This window comes from Bufo gargarizans, chromosome 7 (assembly GCF_014858855.1).
Source record: "Bufo gargarizans isolate SCDJY-AF-19 chromosome 7, ASM1485885v1, whole genome shotgun sequence".
NCBI lineage: Eukaryota > Metazoa > Chordata > Amphibia > Anura > Bufonidae > Bufo > Bufo gargarizans.
This window is the reverse complement of record NC_058086.1, coordinates 8,335,960-8,354,335: the sequence shown is the minus strand read 5'-3', so window position 1 is coordinate 8,354,335 and position 18,376 is coordinate 8,335,960. Positions and strand designations below refer to the sequence as shown.

Here is an 18,376-nt window from a genome sequence, read left to right as displayed (position 1 = left end):
CAGGTCACTCTCCTTAATTCTACTCAGAAAGGGCAAGCTCCAGAGGTTCACGATCAAAATGGGAAAGTGGGCTGAGATGGAGCTCTCTTTGACCAGCTCCTTCATAGATGCCAGGGTTGCCTCAAAGGTAGCTATGCCCTTGATTGTTATTTGATAGTCCAGCCACAAGAAATGTTCTAATATATATATATAGCATACACGGTCAAGTGACATTATTATGACCATTTCCTTCTTTTCACATTGGCATAGCCCTGTGATGGGCAACCTTATTAGTAACATGAGCCAAATATCGACAAAACAGCGATTTTTATTTTTTGGAGAGCCAAATTTTTTAAACTTCAAATATATAGGAAGGTTCATTGCTATTTACTTCATAAGGGTATTCCTAACCATCTGAACATACCTTTCTCAATCCTCGACACTACATCTTCTTTCACTCCACAACGTTTTACCCTATAAGACGCACATAGGTTTTAGAGGAGGACAATATGGAAAAAAAAATTTTTTCATTACACCTCAGGTCAGACCACTAATCAGAACCTCAATGTTTGAAATCTCTTTTGAAATTTGAAAAAAAGGAACTCGGGGGTTCTGTACCAACGAAACGCTGTCTTAACAGAGTTTTCTTGAATTTTTATGCACTTGGAAAAGCCGTGCGAAGATTTCTGAATCCATTTACTGTCAGTGTCACTAAATTCAAGGTGGAGTTCTTTTCCCCACTCAGCAACCCAGGGTGGTACGCTAGAATAGCTCTCACTTAGAATCTGCCAATAAATGAGGGTGGTGCATTTATGAGGTAAATTTGGCAGCAGAACATAATTCTCCAACCATGATGGATCAGGGAGAGGGGTAAATTTGGAAATCATAAACTGCCTACAAGCATTCTCAAAGTCATTTCTTTGAATGAAATCTTTACAAAGGGCAGGTACACCCGAGAGGGCAGTATAGAAGTCGTAAGTGATCTGTAACCCTTTCAAATCTCCTAATCTGTGATGTGACATTGATAGCCAAATGTCTGATGGAGATTTAATTTGTGGGAACAGTAGTGTGGGGATAACTGAGATAGGAGCTAAGGGAGAAATCTTGTCCTGAGCAGATGTTAAGACCAAAGACTTATGGCAAATATGCAGCATTCCTCTGGTGAGTACGCTATCTACTTTGGTCCCTTCTCCTGTCCTCTCAGGTGTCCATAACCTATGGAACAATTCCTTACCCAACAGGGCCAATTCTAAATCTACATGCATACAGAATGTCTCTTGTCTGGCCAGTTTAAGCCACCTTTCCAAACTAATAGCCTGTATATAGGTTGATAGGTCAGGGAGGGAGATACCCCCATGTTTCTTTCTTCGGGAAAGAAGGCGAAAGGACATTCTAGTGCGCTTCTTATCCCACAAATAACTGCTCATGATGGATTGTAGTTTATTAATGAAACTAACAGGTACCGATATGGGTAGGGCTCTCAAGGTGTACATTATCAGCGGCAGGATGTAGGTGGTGAGGACATTTTTCCTGCCTAGCCAGGTTAGGAAAGGAGAGCTGCTCTTAGAGAGAATAGAGGTGACTTTGGAGAGTAGCGGGGGGAAATTAAGACTAAACAACAACTTGGGGTCCATCGGGATCGTCACCCCCAAATATTTTATTGCTTGTGTTGGCCACTTGAATGGTGTGAGGGCTTTGACCTTAGTACGCAGGACAGCTGGGAGGGAAACGCAAAGGGCCTCCGACTTATCGAAATTTATCTTAAAATTTGAGATGACCCCAAAAGTTTCGAAAATCTGCATAACCTCCAGCAAAGCCTCTTCAGGATTTGACATCAGGAGCAGTAAATCTGCCTAGTTTCACTCCTTTGATCGTGGGGGATTGGCGGAACTTAAGAAGAAGCGTCTCTAGGGTGAGTACAAACAAGGTGGGGGATAATGGGCATCCTTGACGAGTACTGTTTCTAATTTGGAAGGCGTTCGATAGGGTGCCGTTGACTAGTACTCTCGCAGATGGTGCAGAGTATAGAGTATAGATAGCTCTGATGAGGCCTTCAGGGAAGCCAAAGGCTTGTAGTACTTTCTCCATATAGGCCCAGCTAACCCTATCGAATGCCTTCTCCGCATCTGTGCCCAGGAGTACAAGAGGGGACTTAGATTTGATGGCGTGGGTGATCGCATGTATGACTCTACTGATATTATGCCTACCCTCTCTACCTGCAACGAAACCTACCTGTTCTTCACCCACAAGCCCAGGGAGCAACCCTGACATCCTGTTGTTAAGCAGTTTAGCCCACCACTTCAAATCGGTGTTCAGCAGTGAAATCGGCCTGTAACTTCCACATGCTTCCTTATCCTTTCCTTCTTTATGGATAATCGTTATGTGCGCTTCCTAGGCTTGTGGGGTCAGAGAGCCACCTGTAAGGAGGAGATTGCATGCCGTGACAAAATGTGGGACTAAAATATCTTTATACTTTTTGTAATATGAGCTTGGAAAACCGTCAGGTCCGGGACTCCTGCCTGAAGGGATAGACCTTAAAAACCTTTTCTACCTCTTCCGTTGTAAACGGTTGAAGCAGCTGATGTATATCGACCTCAGAAATGATTGGGATGTTAATAGAGCTAAGGAACTCCGACGTGCGTGTCTCGATTTGCTGGCTGGTGAGGGGTATTGGGAGGTTATACAGATTTGAATAAAAGGAGCAAAACTCCTGAGCTATCGCTGGAGTATTAATAAGTCGGGGGCCTGAGGCTGATTTGATGGCTTGAATAAAGGATTTATTTCTTTGGTTCTTAATAAGGTTGGAGACCAACCTCTAACCCCTATTCCCATGAAGGTATTGTTTGAAGCGCAATACGAACATTCAAAAAGTCAGTGACCTTATGCCTCAAGCACTTAAGCAGAACCTCAATGTTAATAAGACCTCCCTGAGATCAGATGTCAGCTCAGACCCCAAAGTAAATGACCCCCTCAATCAGACCTCAGATAAGAGCCCCATGCCTCTCATCATCCCCATTATCAACCATGATGCCTCTCATCATCACCATTATCATCCATGATGCCTCTCATCATCCATGATGCCTCTCATATCCCCCATTATGATTCTCATCACCTCATTGCCTCAGATCAGCCCCAAGTTTCATAAAATAAAAAGCACTTACCTCTACGGCTCCTGGATGCCGCTGCTCCTCACCACCCGCGCTCTGTGTTCCTCCTGCTGTCGGCTGTGCTGTGAACTGGCGTGCACAGAGTGAAGTCACAGAGCGCCTCACACTGTGCGCAGCCCTGCACAACCTACAACCGAGGACCAGGAAGCGGTGAGTACAGAGCCTTCACCGCTTCCTGGTCTTCACCCTCCTACCTATTTTTGCTACGGGCAACGAAAATGCTATCGCACTGTACATGTGAGCCCGCACCTGGAAGAGCCAATATCAGGAGGCTAAAGAGCCGCATGTGGCTCTAGAGCCGCAGGTTGCTGACCACTGGCATAGCCCATGAAGGACATCACGTGTGGTGAGCTGGCATGGTTGGTATATAGGTGTGTGAAAGGCTGTCTGCACACATATGCCTTGTTGCTGCCATGGTTAAAAAGGTAATATTTTACAGTTGTAAAAACGGATGATTATTAGCTTTAAGGCAAAGGGTGAAAGTATTTCTGAAACTGTGCAGTGTGTGAACTGTTCTCGTTCTGCTGTGGTGAAAATGTATTGTGAGTGGACAAATAGAACCATTGCGAATAAGCAATTTGGAAGCTGCGGAGCCCCACGTGCCATTGACGTGAGAGGTGCAAGGACAGACCGACACTCTACAGTGAACCAGTGGACTACCAGACGTGTGTCAAAAACAACAGTTCAGGGAACTCTACTGTATATGGGGCTCTGACAGATGATCACTGCACCTCTGCTAACTTAGTTGCATCGGCATAAAAGGCTTCAATTTTCACAGCAGTATCAGAATTGGACCTCCGCTGATTGGCAAATGGTTGCCTTCTCCGATGAGTCACGTTTTCTGTTTCTGGCGTGTCAGGCGAGAAACATCAGAGAAGAAACATCCTGCAACCATTGCTGGAAGAACACAAGCTGGTCGTGGGCCACTCATCCATGTGGAGGGCACTGTCAACCAATTTGGATATGAATCCATCCTTACAGATCACGTACACCCATACCTGCTGATTGTCTTCCCTGAGGTGGATGTGATCTTCCAGCAAGACAATACGACATGTCACATGGCTAGAAATGTCTAATATTTGTTGAAGAGCATGACCAAGACTTCCAAGTACTACCTTGGCCCCTTAATTCGACAGACTTGAACCCAATTGAGCATTTGTGGGATCACCTCAATATCATGTTTGCTCTATAGATCCTGCACCACAGACTCTCCAGCAGCTGTGGGATGCTCTGCAGTCAGCATGGCTCCAGATACCTGTGACATCCTACATGGACCTATAGTGACTGCTGTCCGTGCTGCACATGGTGGTTACTCTGGATATAAGATGGTGGTCATAATAATGTGACTTGACTGTATATGTATATACAGTTGCAATAAAAAGTATGTGAACCCTTTGGAATGATATGGATTTCTGCACAAATTGTTCATAAAATGTGATCTGATCTTCATCTAAGTCACAGCAATAGACAATTACAGTCTGCTTAAACTAATAACACACAAATAATTAAATGTCACCATGTTTTTATTGAAAACACCATGTAAACATTCACAGTGCAGGTGGAAAAAGTGATTTAATAACTGATTGAACCTCCTTTGGCAGCAATAACTTCAACCAAACGTTTCCTGTAGTTGCAGATCAGACGTGCACAACGGTCAGGAGTAATTCTTGGCCATTCCTCTTTACAGAACTGTTTCAGTTCAGCAATATTCTTGGGATGTCTGGTGTGAATCGCTTTCTTGAGGTCATGCCACAGCATCTCAATTGGGTTAAGGTCAAGACTCTGACTGGGCCACTCCAGAATGCATATTTTCTTCTGTTTAAGTCATTCTGTTGTTGATTTACTTCTATGCTTTGGGTCGTTGTCCTGTTGCAACACCCATCTTCTGTTGAGCTTCAGCTGGTGGACAGATGGCCTTAAGTTCTCCTGCAAAATGTCTTGATAAACTTGGGAATTCATTTTCCCTTCGATGATAGCAATCCGCCCAGGCCCTGACTCAGCAAAGCAGCCCCAAACCATGATGCCCCCACCACCATACTTCACAGTTGGGATGAGGTTTTGATGTTGGTGTGCTGTGCCTCTTTTTCTCCACACATAGTGTTGTGTGTTTCTTCCAAACAACTCAACTTTGGTTTCATCTGTCCACAGAATATTTTGCCAGTACTGATGTGGAACATCCAGGTGCTCTTGTGCAAACTGTAAACGTGCAGTAATGTTTTTTTTGGACAGCAGTGACTCCCTCTGTGGTATCGTCCCATGAAATCCATTCTTGTTTAGTGTTTTACGTATCGTAGATTCGCTAACAGGGATGTTAGCATATGCCAGAGACTTTTGTAAGTCTTTAGCTGACACTCTAGGATTCTTCTTCACCTCATTGAGCAGTCTGCACTGTGCTCTTGCAGTCATCTTTACAGGACGGCCACTCTAAGGGAGAGTAGCAGCAGCAGCGCTGAACATTCTCCATTTATAGACAATTTGTCTTACCGTGGACTAATGAACAGCAAGGCTTTTGGAGATACTTTTATAACCCTTTCCAGCTTTATGCAAGTCAACAATTCTTAATCGTAGGTCTTCTGAGAGCTCTTTTGTGCGAGGCATCATTCACATCAGGCAATGCTTCTTGTGAAAAGCAAACCCAGAACTGGTGGGTGTTTTTTATAGGGCAGGGCAGCTGTAACCAACACCTCCAATCTCATCTCATTGATTGGACTCCAGCTGGCTGACACTTCACTCCAATTAGCTCTTGGAGATGTCATTAGTCTAGGGGTTCACATACATTTTCCACCTGCACTGTGAATGTTTACATGGTGTGTTCAATAAAAACATGGTGACATTTAATTCTTTGTGTGTTATTAGTTTAAGCAGACTGTGATTGTCTATTGTTGTGACTTAGATGCAGATCAGATCACATTTTATGACCAATTTGTGCAGAAATCCATATCATTCCTTTGTACATGTCATGTTGCTTGTCTTCTCATCGAAAATTGAAAAATAAAGAATACATAAAAAAAAAAAATTGAAATCCATATCATTCCAAAGGGTTCACATACTTTTTCTTGCAACTGTAATATTCTCTTCACTGGGCAATTCTATAAAATCTGTGTGTAATTGTTTGTCTTTTTATGATGAGCCATATTTTATTTCCAATAAAGATTTTTTTGCTACCTGAAAATATTTTATTTGGTAATGTGGTATGGCAGTGGATGCAGACACAGAGAGGATGTGTATGTGGCCATCGTCTCATCAAAAAGCCAAAAAGTGGAGTTATATCCTTCCTTCATCTGCAGGTTTAAGCATGGGATTTGACAAGTGGTTCTGACTGAAATTGTATTAACCCCATTGCAGTGTTTTTTTATTTATTTACTACTTCCTAATTATCAATAATCTGCTGACATTGCATTTGATCCTTTTGTATACCTTTGATGGAAGGTTCTAACATCTAGACAAACTGTGACGTATGTTGCGCATAGGCTGCAGTGTTCAAAAATGTATACCGCCTGGCAGTCAACTACACTATTCTATAAAGCAGCTATAGGATGTAGGGTGTGATGTACAGTGGGATGCGAAAGTTTGGGCAACCTTGTTAATCGTCATGATTTTCCTGTATAAATCGTTTGGTTGAACTTGTTACGATAAAAAATGTCAGTTAAATATATCATATAGTAGACACACAGTGATATGTGTTGAATTCTCTAGTCTAGAAACTACCGTTGCAGTATCAGAATACTGTAGTACAGCTTGCCCGTCTCTGTGAAGCACACCCAGAAAATGTCACGGCCTTGTATAAATGAGAAAAAGGGACTTTTTCTCATTTATTGTTGCAGTATCCCCCAAGCATCACTTATACTTCATAATTAAATTCAAACAATTGAAATGCAAAAGTTAAGATTGTGCCGACCAATGATGTCAAATGCCGTCATATATGGTGACATCATCCCTTTTTAGGCTACATGCACACAACAGTTGTTTTTTGCGGTCAGCAAATAGCCGATCTGTGTTCCTGTTTTTTTACATCCACATCCGTTCCATTTGTCCGCAAATTTTGTAGGTTGTGTTTCCGTGTGTCTTCATTTTTTTTTTGCGGTCCGCAAAAAAAACTTGAAGGCTGTAATTCTTGAAATTTAATAAATACAGGTTTCCCAGCAACCATCCGCAAAAAAAAATGCGGATGACATACGGATGGCTTCCGTTGGTCATCCGCATTTTTTTGCGGAACCTATTGACTTTAATGGGTCCGCAAAACGTTTATTGCAGACAAGAATAGGACATGCAATACTTTTTTTGCGGATGGGAAACATGGACAGCAGACGAGTCCACTGCATTTTTAACGGATCCATAGAAATGATTGGGAAACCATCCTATCCACACAAAAAAACTGAACGGAGACCGCAAAAAAACACTGCTGTGTGCACGTAGCCTTACAGACAGTATTATTTAGATCATTTTATGATCATTTTTTTAGTAAATCCTCTACATTTAACAGTTCAATTCATGTTTTATGTATGTCTTTTTTAAATCTGGGGTCCTAGAAATGCTGGTCAACCATGCTTGCCTACTTTTAGGAATAATTTCTAGGGATGATGTAGTAAACTCATCTAAAATACCACAAACTCCCAAGACAGCCAAAGCACTTCCATTAAGAACACCATCAGAGTGACCCAATTAAAAGTGGGCAGTTGGAGCAGCACAGGAGAGTGCCCCCCTAGTACCTGCAGACAGTGTAGTACATAGAGAAGTAAGGGCCCCATAGCAAGGATCAAACCAGGCCCCCACACAGGACAGAGGGGTTTCTGCCTAAACCCTTTTCAATGACCCATGAGCCATTTTTCCACTCAGAGTCCTGACCAAGAAGAAGAGGAGATACTCCCAACTAAGACTGGGCCCCCTCTTGCCCTGGGCCCCATAGCAGCGGTATGGTCTTCTGCTATGGTAGTTGCGCCCCTGCCTGCAGAGTAGCACAGAACAACGTGCAGGAGAGGCCTCCTCTACTGCTATATTGCTATGCTACTGAATTAGGTCCTTTCTTCACGCTTACCCAGGCCATAACATGCAGAGTTCTGGAACGCTTGTTCACCTATCTTCTTAATCGCATTATAATAAGACTCAGCAACTTCAGAAAGAGCTGTGGATAGAAAAAAACCATATAAAGCACCTACCATATATATATTTAATGTTCACAATAAATCCATGTTATTTACTGCACTTCCATATAACAATTGTAAATAATAAGCCATGCATTGATTTGGTCAATGTATGGAAATATGATGGGCTGTGGATAAATGGGCAGTTCTGCTTATATACGCCTCCAAAGACTTGGTCCGTGTACAGAAAAGTGTCCATAAGCATCCCAGCCCATGAAGCCCCAGCACTCAAGATCTCAGCACACAGGGTATGTTACATAGCAGGAACATATACATTGCTTCTTTCATATACAATAAACTTGGTGTCACCTATAACACGAGGCTTCATCTTTGTTAAATATTGGTTGTTGAATATTAGTAAATCTCCACAATATTTCCTTTTTCAACACTGCTACCCATTTGTACATTCATGTGCAGTCCATAAAGATATACCTGGGGTCATCTAGCATGTTTCTTAACAATGTTAGCAAGTCTCAAGCCGTCAGTGTGCAAGAACTGAAATCTATTCTCAGGTATAATTTACATCAGTTTTCTGGCTTAAAATGTAATACATATTCGGGGCCTCCTAGGCCTCACCTCGTAGACTTTAAAAAAAAAGTGGTGAGCACAGTGCAACCCCCAGAAAGTTGTAAATGTGGAGTTTGCACCATAAACAGTGACTCCTCTGATGCCAGAAAACGGATGTAATGGGCCCCACTGACTTATGTCTTCTTGGATTTGGAGCTTGCACCGCGTATTGTGATTGTAATAATCATCATTCTATAGTTCAGAACGAACACCACTAATGATCTAACTAGGGATGAGTGAAGCGAGCTCCAGATCCCAGATCCAAAGTCGCTTCACTCAAAACTTCGGTTTAATGCTATACGGAGATCCGTCACCGCACAGCATTAAAATGTATGGCCTCTGACGAGGCAAAATGAGTTATTCCCGAGGCCTCGCAAGACTTTGGTAAATATCTTCGGTATTTGATTTTTAAACTGAAAAACCATTTTAAAACTTAGATCGAAACTTGGCTTTGGTTCCGCGGTACCAGTTGGAACCGAAGCTGAGTTCAGATCCAAAATGGTTTTTCACTTTAAAATCAAATACTGAAGTTATTCACCAAAGTCTAGCGAGACTTCGGTTATAACTCACTTCGCCTCGTCGGATCTCCGTACAGCATTAAAACGAAGATTTGAGTGAAGCAACTTCGGATCTAGGATTCAAAGCTTGCGTTGCTCATCCCTAGATCTAACGTAAAATAAAAAAGTATGGCTGGCACATCCACATGACATGCATCTGTTGCTTCTCAGCATAATTTATAATCTGTACATCAGATACTTTTTATATTTCTGGATCAAAATGCATAAGCCTACTCATCACATGAGGTTGACCTCTTATGAGCAGGTCCATATTCTAAATTAAAACCGTGCCACATGGCGACCACTGCCGCCACAACCCAGCAGCCTTACAACACCACTGCTCTCAGTCATAGCCTTCTATGGCACTGGGCACACCAACCCACAGGCACAGCACCAATAGCCACCATGCAGCAGTGCCCCATGTGAACAGATTTCCATGTGGCCTCAGAATTAGCCCTTATGCAGTCTCCTGCTAGTCAACAGCAACTGGGCCAAATGAAAGGAGTGCGGACACAATGAAAAATAAAAAAATAAAGTAGCAATGCAATATTCTGACAAAAAGGAAAAAAGTATGGCTCCTACATCCACATGCTATGCTTTTTTCTTTTGTCAGAATACTACTAATGCGCTCATTAGTCATTCAGAGCTATGGTGCTCATTTTTGTTTTCCAAGTGTCTCTCTGTGATTTTAGCTAAAATATAAATGGGGATTTTTTATATTGATGACCTGGCATCCCCACCGATAAGCTGTTTAAAGAGAATGCAGCGCTTGTACGAGTGCTGCCTTCACTGTTCACTTGAATAGGAAGGAGCCGTCCCACAGAAGTGAATGGGATGGCTGATATGTAATTACACTGCTCACCGCTGCAATTGCGACAGCGATCAGGTAAACAGTGAAGAGAAGGCAGCACTCCTACGAGCGCTGTGTTCTCTTCAAACCAGGGGCGGACATACCGCATGTGCAGCTGGTTCCTTGCACAGGGGCCCAGAGCAGGAGGGGGCCCTTTCTTACCGGCCGTGGCGGGGCAGGGGAGAGAGAGGTGTCTCCCTTCCCCAGTCCTCTCATAGGTTGCACAGGCCGGCACAGGCGGCGCAATGACATCATCGTGCTGTCTGAGCCGTACAGCGCGGGACACATGCTGGAAGAGGTCTGCATCGCTGAAAGCAGGAAGGAGGTAAGTAATCAGTATATGTGTTTATTTTTTTATTTTTTATTTACACTTTTCTAGGGGCCCTATCTGGCACTCATGGGTGCATCTACTGAGGCCATATCTTATGTACTGGCACACATGGGAGGCACTATGGAGAAGGAGGAGCACTATGGGGGCCCTATTTTAAATACTGACACACATGGGGGGCATCATGGAGGGGGTAGTACTATTGTGGCTCTATTTTTTTATACTGGTACACATGGGGAGCACTATGGAGGGGGAGGAGCACTATGGGGGGCCCTATCTTATTCACTGGCACACATGGGGGGCCCTATCTTATTTACTGCCACACATGGGGGGAACTATGGAGGGGAGGAGCACTATGGGGGGCCCTATCTTATATACTGGCACACATGGGGGGCACTATGGAGAGGGAGGAGCAATATGGGTGCTCTATCTTATATACTGGCACACATGGGGGCACTACATAGTGGAAAGAACACTATGGGGAGCTCTATCTTATATACTGGCAGACATGGGGGTCACTATGGAGGGGAAAGAGCATTATGGGGACCCTATCTTTCATGTACTAGCACACATGGGGACCACTATAGAGAATGGGGGAAAAGGAGCACTATTGGGGTCATTATATAGGGGCATTATACTGGCACACATTATGGGGGCATTTTATACTGGCACATTGTCAGTCACCATAGGGACAAGGGGAGGTGCACTTTTGGTGCACGATACAGTAGTATTTTATACTGGCGCAAATTAGAGGGCACTATGGGGACTTTGGCTCAACTGGGGGCACTAAGAGTTTTTTGGGGACACAGTAGGGGACATTGGCACACATTATGAGGGTACTATGGGGACATTGGCGCTACAGGGAAACTAAGAGGAGGTATTTTTTATAGTGCCACACAACAGGGCATTTTTATGTACTGGCGCACATTATAAGGGGGCATTTTTCTACTGTTACACAAAGAGTTATAAAGAGAATTATTACTACCGGGGGCATTATGGTGTGCTCTATTACAGTTGAGGGATTATGAGGAACTTGAAGACTAGTATTAGCACAATAGAAGCATTATTACTTCTGGGAAACAGTGGGGACATTATTACTGTAGGGGCACTATTATTACTACGTGTTGTCTGGTAGATAATTATTTTTATTAGTGGGATTTTGGGGAGCACTGTTACTTTGGTGGGTACCCTGGCACGGTATCAGCTTAGCACAATTATTTTTGGGGAACATTATGTTTACACTATTAGTGTCAGGGCGCAGTTATTTTTTAGGGCACTGTGCGCCAATAATTATTGAAGGGGAACTATCTGTGTGTAACTAGTATAGGAAGCACCGCAGGCACAATATTAGAGGGGTGTTGATTAGGTGGGGGGATGATGGAAAACTAGGAAACTAAGATGTCTGTCTGTCAAACCCTGCAGAGAGAAGAGATGACTGAAAGAAATCATCATGGCGGTGTGGGCTGAAAGGAGAAGAAGAGGACAGAGAACATCTACATCAAAGAAGACGTCACTGGATGTAAGAGGTATGTGGACCTGTATAAGGCTACCTTCACATCTGAGATAGTGATTCTGGCAGGCTCTTCCAGCAGAGAACAGCCTGCCGAGATGCTCCAGCACTGCTGAATGCAGACAGAATGTCCGCCGGCCCCATTAACTATAATGGTGTCTGGCAGAGATCCGGCCACAATCGGGCAAAAATGCAGAGAATCAGCGGGACACAAACTGCTGCATGCCTGAGTTTGTGTCCGGAGCGTAGTGCTGCAGGTGTGAAAGTAGCCTTAACCTGTATGTTTTGTATTGCTATAAGTAATGTTAGGACGGAATTGGTTATGTTAAGAACTTGGCTTGGAGGGGAGGAGGTCCAGGCACATTCTTCGCAAATGGGGCCCTCTGCTATCTGTGTCCGCCCCTGCTTCAAACAGCTGATTAGCAGGGGTGCTGGAAGTCACCCCCCCCCCCCCCCGGCTGATTTGATATTAATGAACTGAGGATAGGCCATCAATATAATAAAGCAGAGATGTCCCTTCTTTCAGTGGTTGAGTCTTTAAACTGTTGGCCTGTGAACTGCAGAGCTGCCTCTCGCTGAAAACAATGGGTGGCAGACACCACGTGGCTGCTGCTGGAAATTGGTTGCGCCAAAATTCTGTTGGCAAATTCCACCATGTGAAAGGGCCCTTAGAGCATCAGCAAGCAGTTGTTCAGGGGCACATTATTCTTACTATGTATCTCTAGCAATACACAATAGTGCACTACTGTGAAAGGGCTGCGGGTTTCATTAACACCTTTATATCTGCCGCTCAGCTCCATTCAAGTAAATTGAGATGAGCTGCAGTACCAGACAAAGGTGCTGAGTGCACGGACCCAATAAACTAAGTTTGAAAAAACAAGGATATGCCATCAATGTGACTTTCTGGACAACCCCTTTAAGTGTTAATTTGTTAATCAAACTATATAAATAACCATTCTACAGTGTCAGACTGGGGTTTCTTGGGACCACCAGAGGAAATGTTTCTCAGACCCAACCCCCTTATCATCAATCATGTCTAGTATAATTCAAAAGTAGTTTAGAGAGATCCACAGCACTCTTTATGTGTCAAGCAGCATACAATTAAAGCGACGTTTCGACTTAAACAAGTCTTTATCAAGCAATAATAAGGTGAACATCATCCTTAAATAACCATAAGTGTAGTGTAATAGGTGCCTCCCCCAATCGGGGGGTGCTTCCATAATTAATCCAAAATTAAAAACACCCTTGCTCCACATAAATCGTAATCATAGTAAACTCGCATCAGGTGGCCATCCGTGTGCTCCCCAGGCTTCCCCATCCTAGGCCAGAGGGACGCCCGGTGAGGATGTCGGTGCAGCCATACCAGGAGCCTACCGTACATGGCGGATCTCTGACCTAGGATGGGGATGCCTGGGGAGCACACGGATGGCCAACTGATGTGAGTTTACTACATGGACTTGGATTTTTTTGGACTTGGATTTTTTTAGCATTCTTTATGGTTTTCAGGCCAGTGGACATTCCCATTAAGTGATACATACAGCAAATACTGTCCTGCTGTGTGATCGCTGCCTTATCTCATAATGTATATATATGCACAGCAGCATAACTCTAGATATTCACTGATGTAGCATTTGGCGACTTGACTAAACGCTGAAACATGGTCCACAGGACTGTGAGTCATTCAGCTTTGTGGGCCAATAAAGTTCATCACTCATTCTTTCAAGTGATAACTACTGTAACTTATTGGCCTTGCCTAATCTCTGCATCAAGGCAACCTGCCATTATGAAAATGCAATGTACTGGTATCACATTATAGAGCAGGAGGAGCTGAGCTGATTGACCATTTGTTTTTATTCATTTTAATCTCTGCTTATTCTGGGCTTAAAAGCCCAGTGAGTGGTCTCACTCAAAGATTAACAGGCTTCCTAGATGAGCATGCATACAGAGATAGCTGTCAATTAAGCTTCTTCAAATCGCGTTTCGGATCATAGATCCAGAGTCGAATTTTTCAAACACTTTGTTGTTAATGCTGTTTCCGTACAGCATTAAAATGTATTGGCTCTGTGTATCCAAACTTCGTCTCGGACAAAGTTGCGCAAGACTTTAGTGAATTACCACTGTATTCATACCTGCGGATTTAAAAACATTCTAAAATAGCGTTCCGAAGTCAGGTTTGGTACCATGGTACCAGCCACTACCAAAGACCACTTTGGATTGCTATTTTAAAATGTGTTTAAATACGCAGATAAGAATACCATAGTAATTCCAAAGACTTACACAACTTCGGACGAAACAAAGTTTGGCTACACAGAGCCCACACATTTTAATACTGTATGGCAACTGCATTACCAATGAAGATCTATGATCCGAATTCGCTCAAGCCTACTGTCAACCACTGACAGGACTGTCCATTGGACTTCTAAGCCCAGAAAAAGATGAGATTTAAATCACTCTATTTATATATATATAGAAGTTTTACTAAATTTGTTCCCACAAAATGATATATCCGTCTGCTCAGCTCTTCATGCTCATGATGCTGGCAGATCTAAATCAGGCTATCTTTTCCTTTCTGAGATGCATGGTTATAAACCAGATGAAGCAATATGTAAATTCATTGACATACATTTCTATATCTATACCCATCATGGATTGACCACCTCTTAATTCTAGTGGAGTACTATGTAAGAAGCTTGTTCAAAGTATCCAGCATATGAAAAACACTGATATGTCTTATCATTCTTATCATTATTGATGACCCATTACAAACTCCATGACCTGAATATTGATCCATTTTATCCCGACGCTACAATGAACAGGGTTTATTGTGTTCAATGTATAAATTGTATGCAAGTTTCAGTGGTAGCTATAGAATTTTATCATGCGATTACATGGCTTTGCAGCAGATTTGGAGACTTGCCTGTCTTTGGATTTTACCCGTTGTTGACTGACCTGACCTCTGCCTGTTCCGTGCACTGACCCTTGGCCTGATTTTGGATTGCACAAACTCTGCCTGCCGTGATCTTAACTTGCCCCTGACTATAATTTTGCCTGACCCCTTGGTGCTTGGCACCGGGTTCTCTTGACCTTCATGGGTCAGCTCGGCAGCCTCTGAACAGAGACTAGTTTAGGAGGTAGCAGCCTGCTTGTTCCGCTGCAGCAGAGTCTAGATCCTTGTAGTGGGGTTAAATGGTGAAGATGAGGGGCTGCACTAAGCCAAATCAGTTTAGTAGACACAGTGGATCTACATCGTCTTCTGTAACACACAGGACCTGTCAGACATGGTTCATACAGTTGATATGCTCAGGTTTAAAGGATCTCCTATAACATTCACAGCTATAGTGCCTCCACACAACACTGCCAGCCATAAGATTTCCCCATAACAGTGCCAGACACTGGCATTGTCTACCAACCTATCCAATACATGGCTAGCAGGACCCCTAGACTATAATACCAAGTCTACAGGCAACCAGAAGAATGCTAGATGAATGTTAACTGCGGTTACAATCCAAGAATATCAAATATGTAGCTTATGCCTGGACATCTTTCCATCAATTAGACAGTAATAGAGATACTCACCATTTAATGCTCGGAGGTAGTTATTACCTAGGTATACAAGGTTTTCCAGAGCTGGGTTGAATTGACCTAAAATTTTCTGCGAAAAAATAAATAAATAAAGATGACACTGATATCATTTCTCTAGATTCTGTGAATCCTGTCTGTGATTCTTGTAGCATGTAGGTTCTTTACTTGCGTTATGTAGCAGTGAATACTAGACTACAGCAGCCATACACATTAGAACTGTGCAGCCAGACAATGTGCATGGTGGCCTCCCATGGTTGAAATAAGGATTGGGCACATTGGATTTTGAACTGCCCAATCCTTTTGTTTTCAGGAGCTTTCTCTCCTCTTCCCATCTACCTATGAATGCTTAGCTGAGATGAGCATGCATATTCATGGGAGGATTTGCAGAGATAGCTGAACGGGATGACAACTATCTCATAGATAGCAACTAACAATAAAACTGTGCTACAAATAAAACATATACATCACACCTTGGTCTAAAAGTAATTGACTTCATCCTGTAACATCCTTTCTTATCATAAAACCCAAGTTGTTTTAAAACTTTACAAGTAGCGCCTATTTAGTCACTGACGATGCTCTTATATCAGGAAATTGCATGAACAGCAGTGCATCTCCACGGTGGCTCACTGTTGCCTTCAGGGGTTCCGGATTACAACCTGACCGAGGACAAAGTCAGCATGGAGTTTGTATGTTCTCCCTGTGTTTGTATGGGCTTCCTCTAGGTACTCTGGCTTTCTCTCCCCACTGATATGTCTCATCATATAAGGTCCAGGATGCCGAGAGTTCAAATTCCCTGTTGGTTCTGGATAATTTATGACTAATATGAAGTCTATGAAGCTGTAGATTCCAGCTTTTATTAAACATGATGTGTCAGGGTGACAGGGATTTCTCAGTAACTTTCCTGATCAATTATCAGATCGTCCCCACTTGTGATGGGAGTGGGACCGATAACAAATAGCTTTTTAGTTCTGTCGTTCTGGTCTCTATTTAGCAAAACACCTATGAATCCATCTTCTGATTACAGAACGGGGAAAGTTCATTGAATTATTTCCCCACTTAAATATGATCATTTTGAATGAAGATATAAAACAGAAGAGTGTCTCTATGAAGTATCAAAGGAGGTCCGTGATCTCACCTTATATGATGCAATTGTGGAGGTATAAATCGAATCCATTTCTTGAGTCATGGCTGCTCTCCTGCAGCCAGCAAATAGAAGAAGGGTACTTTTGCCAGCGGAGTTTGGACGTTGACCATAGGTAGAGGGGAATAGAGGATGGTTTAATAATTCACCAGGTACAATGACACCTGATCATGCAGGTAACAGAACACCTGGGAGTTTAATAAGCGCTCTGGTAAGGAGTGCACTACTTGATAATCTAGGAACAGCCGGCAGAGACACAGAGTCTGTTCCTCCCTCTGTAGGTGACGCGAAACCAGCTCCGGTCCCAGCACCTCTACTGACAGCAGAGGGGGAAACATAGGAGTCACTAAACCGCTTTCATAGGACATATATTATTAACCCCTTAACACTCCATAATGACCATGATGTGAACCCCTAAGATGATGTCACAGACACAACTGTATGGGTAGGGATTCAGCACTTTTAATATATCGTATGCCTTGGTGATTCCACTTTTGCATGTGTGACTTATTTTTATCTTTTTTTATATGAATTAATAAAGCATTTTTTATAATTTTTGTTGACTTCTGTCAATCATTTTTTGATAGTACGCCATGGATTGCCATACATTAAAGGGGTTGTTCCCTTTTCTTTATATAGATGACCTATCCTCAGGACACCCGGCACTACCACTGATCCGCTGTTTGAAGGAGAAGGCCGCACTCGCACGAGCGCCGCCTTCTCTTTATTGTTTACCTGCTCACTGTCGATATCACAGTGACGAGCAGGTGTAATTACAAGCCGTCCCATTCACTTCTATGGTACAGCTCGGTCCTATACACTTGAATACTACAGAGCTGTCCCACTGAAGTAAATGGGACGGCTTATCTGTAATTACACCTGCTCACCCCTGCGATGTCGAGCAGGTAAACAGTGAAGAGAAGGCAGCACTCCTACGAGCGCAGCCTTCTCTTCAAACAGCTGATCGGCGAGGGTGTCGGGTGCTGGACCCCCACCAATCTGATATTGATGACTTAATTATTCTGAGGATAGTTTATCAATATAAATAAAGCGAATAACCTCTTCAAGACACATGTTGTAATGGCCGTGATCCAAGAAATCTCCCATCCTGACCTTTTAACCCCTTTGAAGCCACTGTCAACTGTACTCACAGCATCTACAGTATGAAGCTTGATATAGCAAGGGGTCCCCAATGATGATGCATTACCATGGCAAACGAGGGCCTCACAACGGCCTCCAGATCTGCCATAGGCATCAGCCTATGAGGCCATGCCAGAGGTGTCAGTATTAGGCCTCATCCACATTTCCATGTCATTTTGGAGTCTGTGAAAAAAAAAAGCGACTGTGTTTCATCTGTGAAGATGTTCTTGAAGGATCTGTGAGTGGTCCATGTGTCCATTTTTACTCTCCGTGTGTCATCCATAATCCACGTATCCTGGATCAGTCTTCAGTGAAAAATAGACGCAACACGGATACCATCTGTGTTGTGTCCGTGATTATCACAGACCCATAGACTTCAATGGTCGTGTTTGGTCTGCATCACTGAACAAAAAC

The 18,376-nt window shown here is 43.1% G+C and overlaps 1 protein-coding gene across 2 annotated transcripts in view; it reads right to left on the bottom strand.

Annotated features, from left to right (window-relative positions):
- The window catches only part of BAIAP2L2 (BAR/IMD domain containing adaptor protein 2 like 2), a 73,571-nt gene extending 56,601 nt beyond the window's left edge, over nt 1-16,970 (bottom strand). For both annotated transcript variants that reach the window (XM_044301961.1, XM_044301962.1), the window contains exons 1-3: nt 16,817-16,970; nt 15,676-15,751; nt 8,182-8,268 (exon numbers count right to left, since the gene is read on the bottom strand). In XM_044301961.1, the coding sequence (XP_044157896.1) occupies nt 8,182-8,268; nt 15,676-15,751; nt 16,817-16,867 (214 nt within the window). In that variant the 5' untranslated portion in view covers nt 16,868-16,970. The remainder of the gene's footprint in view (nt 1-8,181; nt 8,269-15,675; nt 15,752-16,816) is intronic.
- Between the last annotated feature and the right edge of the window lie 1,406 nt (nt 16,971-18,376).